The 10,511-nt window shown below is 30.9% G+C and overlaps 1 protein-coding gene across 1 annotated transcript; it reads right to left on the bottom strand.

The window, feature by feature from the left end:
• Positions 1-5,837: 5,837 nt before the first annotated feature.
• Positions 5,838-7,818, bottom strand: LOC129890737 (AP2-like ethylene-responsive transcription factor At1g16060). The gene is made up of 7 exons (XM_055966227.1): positions 7,559-7,818; positions 7,208-7,299; positions 7,029-7,117; positions 6,857-6,930; positions 6,708-6,758; positions 6,562-6,608; positions 5,838-6,424 (listed from the first exon to the last, which is right to left on the bottom strand). The coding sequence occupies exons 1-7, from the start codon at positions 7,816-7,818 to the stop codon at positions 5,838-5,840; spliced, it is 1,200 nt and encodes a 399-aa protein (XP_055822202.1).
• Positions 7,819-10,511: the final 2,693 nt, after the last annotated feature.

The raw sequence follows: 10,511 nt of genomic DNA, 5'->3' as shown, positions 1-10,511 counted from the left end.
TATTTCTTTTTGAAGAAAAATATGGATATGCCTCAAATTTTGTTTGGATCAATAATCAATCACGAGGATATTTATGTAATTGATAGTGGAACGACTTATGCAATTTTTAAAGACAAGAAATATTTTTTCTACTTGCTTAGGTTAAAAGCAAATGTTACTATAATTTTTGGTAATTCAAAAATTATTGAAGGCTCCGGAAAAGCTACTATATTTCTGCCTAATGAGACAAAAATTATTATAGAAGATGCACTGTTCTCTTCTAAATTTCTATGGAACTTGTTAAGTTTTAAAGATATCCATAGAAATGGATATCATGTTGAAACACTAAATAAAATGAATATTGAATACCTTGGTATAACCAGGAATGTCTCGTGCCAGAAATATATTTTGGAAAAATTACCAACTTTGTCGTTTGGCCTATGTTATGCAGAAATTAGTGCAATTGAAGCATATTTGATCATAAACTAGAAGTTTACTTATCTAAATACATTTGTGTTATAGCATGATCGAATAGGTCACCCTGGATCAATAATGATGAGACAATTTTTTGAAAATTCAATTAGACATCCATTAAAGAACCTGAAAATTCTTACAAATGATGAATTTTCATGTGCTGCTTGTTATCAAGGCAAATTAATTTCCAGACCATCAACTCTAAAGAACGGCATCGAATCTCCTCGCCTTTTAAAGCGTATACATGGGGATATATGTGGACCTATTTATCCACCTAGTGGATTTTTTAGATATTTTATGGTCCTAATAGATGCATCATCAAGATGGTCTCATATGTGCCTCTTACAATCTCGCAACCTTGCATTTGCGAAGTTATTAACACAAATAATAAGATTAAGGGCGTAATTCCCAGAATATGCAATTAAAGCTATTCGTCTTGATAATGCTGGAGAATTTACATCCAAAGCTTTTGATGATTATTGCTTATCAATTGGAATAAAAATTGAACATCATGTTGCTCATATTCATACTCAAAATGGCCTTGTAGAGTCATTTATTAAACGCCTACAATTGATAGCAAGACCTCTACTTATGAAAACAAAATTGTCGATTACTGTTTAGGGTCATATACATGAAATCCAACATAACCCCCTACGTTAGACGGGGAGACTACTTGCCGGGTAGAACTCCGTCAACTTCATTCATTTCTTTAACTTTAACTTTAACTTTAAGAGCTATTTGTGGATCCATTAGCCTAAGCCTACAAGAGCTTCTATTTTGGCACATAGTTAATGAGAGAAAGGGTTGCTACTAGGAATCCCTTACCGAACCCCACCTCAATGATCCATTCGATGCTAAGTCAATTCCATGAAATAGTTTAATACTTCAAAACAGTCATAGTATATAGCTTGAAAATTCAAAACATCATATTCGGTAGAATAGCTCATTAAAACATTTGGTAATTCAAATATGCAAGAATTGTCCTTATTGTATAAAGAATTCATCATTCATATCATTTCATCATTCTTTCATTTCATAAGACTCCCTTTTGATCATAAACATTGCTTTCATAAACTTTCATTTGGAGTCAAAGCTTGCAAGTCAAACTTGATTGAAAATATAGTAAAACTATGTGGGTTCAAATTACTTCAACTTTCAAACATGAATGTAAATGAAATTATGCATAAATATTTTGAAATTCATCAATTAAAAATCATACTTTAAACAACCCACCATTAATTTCAAGAACCTTTATAGAGCTAAATAGAGAAAATACTTGCAAACCATCAATTCATACATATGAAATCATTTTGCATCAAAATAAACCAATAATCATTAGTTTAACTATGATTCATGCTATTAAGTAGAAAAAAATTTTACCCATAAGAAAATATTACTTGAAATCAAGAGATTTAATTGAAAGAGATTTTGTACTACATGGGTGGAAGAACCCATGGATAAACGCTCACATAACTTAGAGTAAAGCTTAAAGAAAATAAACATAATTTATCATATAATTAAAATACTTTAGGCATGAGAGTGGAAGAAATACTCTCATTGAAGCCTTACATACCTGGAATCCGAAGCGTTACTCAAAATCGAAGGACTTAATAAACACTCTTGAATCCTAGACTTTTCTCCTCGTCGGAGCATTTTGTGTATTACTCGGAGTATATGAATTACCAGAATAGTGTTTTTACACTACTAAAAACTAAAACTATATTTTGAGAATGAGTAAAGGTGTGTATACAGAGAAGAGTTGCTTGAGAAAGCTTGATGAACAAAATGATGAAATAAGGTAGATATTTATAGGTGTGAAGGAGGGACCTAACAATAATTAAAATAATTATAAAGAAAAATATAAAAATTTAATAAAAGATTGTGTTGTCATGGATGATGTCAAATTGAGGACTATTGATGTCATGGATGATGTCAAATGCATCTAGATCTTCTATGGTTGGTGAGATGAATCTTCTTTTTACGGAATACCATTTTTTGGAACTATATTTGAACACGATAAATTCCTAATTAGGATTTGATGTCTCATATGAATTGTTTCTATAGAAGTCTAATTACATGTCTTTCAAGAATCAACTGATTTGGAGCATCCTACTGTGGGATATAATTTTTCTTCTAAAAATATTTCATTTCGTCACAACACCATTCTAAAAAAATTAATTTATTTGTCCTACTTAGCCTCCGAAGCTTAAGATATGGTATTCACGAAAGTTGTAGGTAATGATGTTGGGGTTATTCAAAAAATTGAATCACCTAATTTGGACCATCCTATGAAAAGTTATGCCCAAAATACAGATGCTATATCATTTTTGTTGAGAATTAGAACACCATATACAACGTTTTTAGGGGGTATTACAGAAATATATTCACCTGTTATGGATGGAATAGATTTTCAATATCTCATTAATTTAGTTATACATTAAAATTTTGAAATACATATAATGGATGTAGTTACAGCTTACCTTTATGGTTCACTTGATAATGAAATTTACATGAAAATTCAGAAGGAATAAAATTGCCTGAAGCATGTATTAAGTCTCGGGAGATATACTCAATCAAATTTCAAAGATCATTATATGGTCTGAAATAATTAGGGCGTATGTGGTATAATTGCCTTAGTGAGTACTTGATAAATGAAGGTTATATAGATTATGTCGTTTGTCCATGTGTTTTTATTAAGAAAACGGAATCAGAGTTTTTCATACTCGCTGTTTATGTTGATAACATAAATATCATTGGAACCCCTAAAGAGGTCCAAAAGACGATTGAATATCTAAAGAAAAAAATTGAGATTAAAGATCTTAGAAAGACGAAACTTTGTCTGGGTCTGCAAATTGAACATTTAGCAGACGGAGTTTTTGTCCACCAATCTGCTTACACTGAGAAAATCTTAAAATGATTTTACATAGACAAAGCGCACCCATTAAGTACTTCAATGGTTGTTCGATCACTTGAAGTGGATAAAGATCCATTTAGACCTCCAGAAGAGAATGAAGAACTTCTTGGTTCTAAAATACTATATCTCAGTGCTATTGGTGAACTTATGTATCTTGCTAACGCAATCAGGCCTGATATAAAATTTTCTGTTAATTTGCTGGCAATGTATAGTTCATCCTCAACGCGAAGACATTGGAACGGTATCAAGCATATTTTGCGATTCCTAAAGGGTACCATTGATATGGGTTTTTTATACTAACAAAGGTTGTGCAGACCTCATTGGTTATGCAGTTGCAGGTTATTTGTCAAACCCACATAAAGCTCGATCTCAGATAGACTATCTATTTACATACGGAGGAACTATTACATCATGACGATCTACAAAGCAGTCTATTATTGTTATTTCTTCAAACCATGCTGAAATAATAATAATTTATGAAGAAAATAGAGAATGTGTGTGGTTGAGATCGATGATACAGTTCATCAAAGAAAAATGTGACCTGAAAAATGATGTCAAAGTACCCACAGTTATATTCAAAGACAATGTTGCACGCATAGCTCAATTGAAAGGTGGATTCATAAAAGGAGACAGAACGAAACATATTTCACCAAAATTATTCTTCACACATGATCTCCAAAAGAATGGTGATATTGATGTACACCAAGTTCATTCGAGTGATAATCTTGCAGATTTATTCACTAAGGCATTACCAACATCAACTTTTGAGAAGCTAAGATATAAGATTGAAATGCATCGTCTTCAAAATATCAAATAGAGTTTTCATCAGGGTGAGTAAAATACGCGCTGTACTCTTTTTTCCTTAACCAAGGTTTTGTCCCACTAAATTTTCTGGTAAGGTTTTTAATGAGGCAGCACTCAAGGCGTATTATCAGATGTGTGTACTCTTTTTCCTTCATTAGGCTTTTTTCCACTGGGTTTTTCCTAATAAGGTTTTAACGAGGCACATTATCTTTTGGTGGACTCCAATTAAGAAGGCAACTTGCAAGTAACTCAAGCAGAGATGATGAAATTATGGTCTTCATCATGAAAGTAATGAGGAAGCAAATAATGTGTATTACAAATAATTATGTACATATTTTTCTTTTGTACGTGGACATCCAAGGGAGAGTGTTGTAAAATAATGATAGTGTGGATGTCCCTTTCGTCCCTTTTCCCCTACCACTAACTCTTCCCCTACCCCTTTTTTCTCCTAACCCCTTTTTAGTCAAATTTGGCATGTTGTACAATGGCTATAAATAGACAACATTTGGTGCAAATAAATACACACTAAAATCTCTATACTCTTTTTCTTTCTCTTATATCTCCTTCCTATTAATTTGCTAAGTTAGTTTGTTTCAGAACAAATTGGTGTTTTCTCATCTTAGATTATTTTGGACTGGAGAAAGATTTTGACATCTATATTTGACATTCAAGGTACCATAACTTGGATTGGCTTTCATCTCTGCTATAGATGATAATATCGAGTTAACTCTAGATAATGTGTACACTATTTTGCATTCATTAAGCAAAATGCATATACTACTAAATAGAAGAAACATGTTGTAAACAATAATAGAACAGTTGTATAAAGCTTTAAAGTAATGATAATTTTCTGATTGAATAAAGCTCGAAAATAGATAATTTTGTGAGGGCAAACAATGTGAAGGCTGATTTAAATGTTCCTTTTTAGGCAACAATTTAAATTTTATATCTATTTATAAAAGTTGTGCAAATGTAGCTCTTAGAAAACTATCCTTCCGGACAACTTTAGACTTGGGTGTAATGTTTGCTCATATATTACCAAGTTTTATTGACAAAATATTAGACTGTTGTCTACGGTTTGTAAGAACGTACAAAGTTATTGATAGTGGTGTAATGATTTCTCACATAATTTTAAGTTATTGATAGTGGTGTAATGAGTTCTCACATAATTTTGAATTTACTCAAAAGAGATCTTTAGATCGTGGTTTAAAAGAGAGAAAAAAGAGAGTTATTTACTATGGCGACGAAAATTTCACCAATGTAAATGCAACCTTATTAGTGTGGCTACATTGTCATTCCAACTATATTTGCAAAAAAATGAAAATGATGAGAGAGATGAGTTAACAAAGGATTTAGTGATCAGAAATAATCATATTGCTTCCAAGATTTTCATTCGTACAGTTAGTTCATTGACGTTTTTCATGTACAACCTGGCTTTGTGAAGAAAATGATCACCCAGCTAAAAGTTATTATTTCAGAAAATCACTTTTTTTGTTGAAGAAAATTGGAATCAGAAGAAACGTGATTTTCTGATATTATAACTGTCAGTTGAGTGACTATCCAAGAAATCAACCCTGTGAAGAAACTGCTACTACTCATCTATCCTAGATGACTACCAAGTTTCAGTTATTCCTTCCTCCTTCAAACTGTTAACAAGTTAATTAATTTAAGACATCAAATTCCAAAAGTACTGCTTCCCTTCTCTATCACACAAAGCTGAAGAAGAAGTTGTACCATTCTCCAAAGACTCCAATTTTGGAAATTTATCATTTGTGTAAATCAAAAACTCATTTTCTATTTTTGATTTTGCTCCATTCTTCATGTTATTCTCTTCACTCTCTTCAGAACCAGTGCTCGCATTCTTCTCAACGAGCTCTTGAAACATGGAGGATCGAAGCAAAAGGCTTAAAGCAGTAGGTGACGATGATTTCTTGCAAGAACTTAAGGGCATTTTTCTTTCAATAGGTTCCTGGCTATGCGGTATCGCATAAAAATTTTCAGTATTGATGGTGGTGGTGAAATAATTGGGGTTAAACGAATATGAAGAGTCGTTTATCTGGTTAATCATATCATTAGTGTTACTAATTTGTATAGGCTGATTTTTTAATGTTAAATCTTGAAATTGCATTTGAGAATAGGCATCTGGTTTGAGCCATCTGATGTATGTGTTCATGTCAAAGTTAGTCATCGCGTTAGTTCCCCTGTATTCAATCGCTGCAATATCATAAGCTCGAGCTGCCTCTTCTTGAGTATCTATGAAAACAAATAGTAGAAAATGTTTCGAGTTAGAGCCAATTCGAATGCATTCTTAATTTGATCACAAGTTGAAAGAAATCAGTTAAAGGGGTGAAAACACTTACTATAAGTACCTAAGTAGAGATATTTATTACCAAAAACTCGCCCTATTCTTGCTTCCCATCTGTTATTGTGATGATGCCTGAATTAAATTCGATGAATTTTTCATTACAATTATGAACATAAACATACTAAAGGGCCTGAATAATATTGTCTGATCGATTATAATGTGTTAATTTACCTTGCAACTCCTCTATACTTAGATACACCGCGGGCAAAACCACTGCTTCTTCTGTTGAAAAAACAGAACAAGATTTGGTTAATTGAAAAGATTTACTTGATTTTGAGATGTAAATTGTGGTGATTGCTACTTTTTTAATGAATGTGTACCTTCTTAAAGAGGCTAAATGTTCTTCCTTTGTCATATTTTGCATGATCTCAATTTCTTTCTCATAATCAGATATCTACAAATCAAGAAGAATTGGAACAATATGTTTCGATCAAACTACATAAAATCCCAAGCACGAAAGAATGAAAATCCAATAAATATGTATATACATACCGGAAAATTGGTGAAAGTTGATGTGCCCCAATACTTGATTGCAGCCAAATCATAAGCTCTTGCTGCTGATTCTTCTTCATCGTATGCTCCTGCTCATTTTAGTACATATATAAGAAGCTGCAAACATAGGAAATGACTGGAAATTTTTGATTTTTTTAGCACAAGTTATTAGTACTCACCAAGATAGACTTGTTTTCCTTTCTTTTTCTGAGTTACATTCCAAGAAGCCTTATCCCACAAATGAGCTTCATATCGCCCTGTCCATCGATGCCTAAAAATCCAAGAAGTCTTATCAAAGTTTAGCTTTTTCGAATTCATCCCATAAGAAAAAATCAACTTCTCATGAAGATATTATAGTAGTTGTACTCCCTCTGTTTCAATATGTTTGTTTGGTTTTGACTTGACACAGAATTTAACAAAGTAACGGACTTATGAATCTTATGGTCTTAAAATTAAAGATACATAGAAAGTTAGAATTAAAAAGTTGTAAAAAACGGAAAGAGACATTCTTTTTGAAACGTGAGAAGTACCTGCTAACACCTCTGAATCTTGAACTTCTCTTGACAGTAGGAGTTTGTACAATACTATTATTTTGATCAACTTTTGATGAATCCAATTTTTGGCCATTGATGTTGCTATCATTCACTATAACTGCAGCAACAGGAGATTTTCGTCGTCTTTTAACACATTTATTATTAACCGGAATACCATAATCCACCATACACAAACTTCTTCTATTTCCACGGCTCTCCTTCTCACATTTAACACTAATTGCATTCATCATCTCCATTATCTTGTAAAATTTAGAGCTTTTTAATTTCTTTAATTTGATGCTTTGTTACACTGCAGATTATCTATGTGTATATATATATAGATTTGTCTTGTACTTAGATGTCGATGATTTCTATAGTTACAAATTTAAATTGCTATAGTTTCCAGGATCTGGAAAATGTAAATATATTACCAAACTCTCTTTCTCCACGTACAGAGTTTTTATTTACATTATTTTACTTCTTGAGACTTGGAAAACCAAAACAAATAAAATGTTTGGTGCATTAAGTTATCGCTATGTGTGGAAATATACGTAGTATTATTCAGCATTTCTGATAGAGTCTGTTTTCAACTTGTAACCTCCTGGTCACATGACAACAATTTGACTAGTTACATCAAGACTCTCTTTTAGACTTGAAAAACCAATAGTATTTAAAAAAATGAAGAAAAGGAATTAATGACCAACTTATGTCTCTAAATAATAAAAGTCGTCACTAATCTTATTTAACAATGAATTAGCAAAAAAATCATGTTCGTTACAAGCTCTTTAGCGACAAATTAACGAAGAAATCAAGGTTTTATCAAAGACGGTATATTGGGGGATACTAAAGAAAATGAGACAAAAAAAGAGAGAAGAATAAACCAAAAGTTTGTGATCCTTCTACGGATGAATTCAAAGCAAACAAATATAATTCATAAGGAGTCAAAAAATAAGTCTCGTCTGCTTTTGTTTTTGCCTTATAGCTATGTTTTTGTTTTCTCTAATAAATCCATTTTCAGACTTAATTGTCTTATATTGGTAATTAGTAAATCGACAAATAATTAAATTGTTATTTACGTACCTTTCGTTTTTTAGTTGTTTCATAGGTTTCGTCGTAATTTTGAAGATCCTCTAATTGGCTATCTTTGTCTTTGAGTTGCTCGAGTTGTGAAATTGAAGTATGAAAATTTATCAATCGTTATTTAGTATGAAGTAAAACTTATAATATTCAAATCGAAATTGTCCTTACAATAATTTTTTAAATTTTTATGTTGTTGATATGATAATAGTGTGATGTTATTTAAGACAACACATATTGATAAATTGAGAAAAGGTTTTACAATGTTGAGGTTTTTCATATATTGCTCCTATGATCATGAATCTTCAACTTATTTACGTAACTAGTCCCATATTAGATGGACGTTTTCTATTTTACACAGTAATTAAGAAATCATTAATAAATTGATTACTTTTACTATTTTGCCTTTGTTCATATTAATGGAATATACATAGAGTATAGAAATAACTAGTATTAAGAATTGTTCACATTCAAAAGGCCATATTAGTTGTAGGGGTAAAATGAAAAAAATTTAATTAATTCTATCTTAATTTAGTGAGTGATCAAATAATAAGGGACAAATATTTTTAGTAAGATGCTCATCTAATATGGACAAAGGAAGTACTTACAATGTGTATCAAATATACTCATAATATACTATCTATTATAATGATATACTTACATTATATTATATATACCTATAATGTATATCAAATATATTCACAATATACTATCTATTATAATTATATTTTTTCAAGTATTGAAATCTTATAGTGACTACAAATTTAATTTTCTATATATGATTATGTAAAGTAAATAAAATTATTTAATCGAATCATACAAAAATTTATGGCAAAAAAAATTAAGAAATGCAAAGATTCAATGAGTCTTTGACTTTATTAATATATTGATAAAATTCAAAACATACAAAGTTACAAACTTACAATTAGTTGTATATAATAAATTGTAATTTCGACATATTTCAAATTATTTTCTTCAATTCATATGTATTAACATTAACAAGAATTGACTCATAATTTTCAAAATCAACTAATCCATAATTTGGAATAGCTGTGCCGAAGGATCTCCAATTGACATTATTTGTTCAAGTTCTTCTTCTTCTTCTGTATCTTGTGTTCTTCCTTTATTTCTTCGTTCTAATATAATTAAATCTCTGAGGCAAACTAAAATATTCATGGCATTGCTCCCCAATGAGTGTCGATTATCTCCAATCTGTTGCCTTTCTAGACTAAATGCGCTATCCGATGCAAAAGTTGACATTGGAACATTTATCACATCCCTAGCCATGGTTGATGGTACTGGATATTGTATTTGGTTGTTCTTCCACCATTCCAGTGTGCTGACATTATTTTGATAGAACTCTGGAGCCTGTCTCAAATAATAATTAAGCTTATCTCGATTTACGCTCCTTTGTAATGTAAGGTGTATTCTATTCCAAACAAATAAATTAGCAACACATTGGGAAGTCATACCTTATGCCCGTCTTTTAGAAAATAATGGCCCGTCAGAAGGACGAGATAGAGGAACAACATGAGTGGGGGTAACATTATCAAGTAAAGTGACAAAATAATTATATAATATTTGAATATAATCATTTGTATCACTCATTGTCTGAAACATAATAGGAAAAAAATATTTTAAAAAATTTCCAGTCATTTCAGTTACAGGTTCTTTGTAATCTTGTTTAAGTTTATATTCCATAAGCAATAAAGAAAGATCATCTATATAAGCTAAAATATTACAAACAGTAAGAAAATAAGCACCGGAAAATTCAACAATAGCCGCATAAAAATTTTCTAAAAAAATAACAACATCATTAATTTTAGTTTAATCAGATTCTTGCAACATGCTTTAAAAAATTTATATGCATATT

This window comes from Solanum dulcamara, chromosome 5, assembly GCF_947179165.1.
Source record: "Solanum dulcamara chromosome 5, daSolDulc1.2, whole genome shotgun sequence".
Lineage (NCBI taxonomy): Eukaryota > Viridiplantae > Streptophyta > Magnoliopsida > Solanales > Solanaceae > Solanum > Solanum dulcamara.
This window is presented reverse-complemented; position numbering and strand designations above follow the sequence as displayed.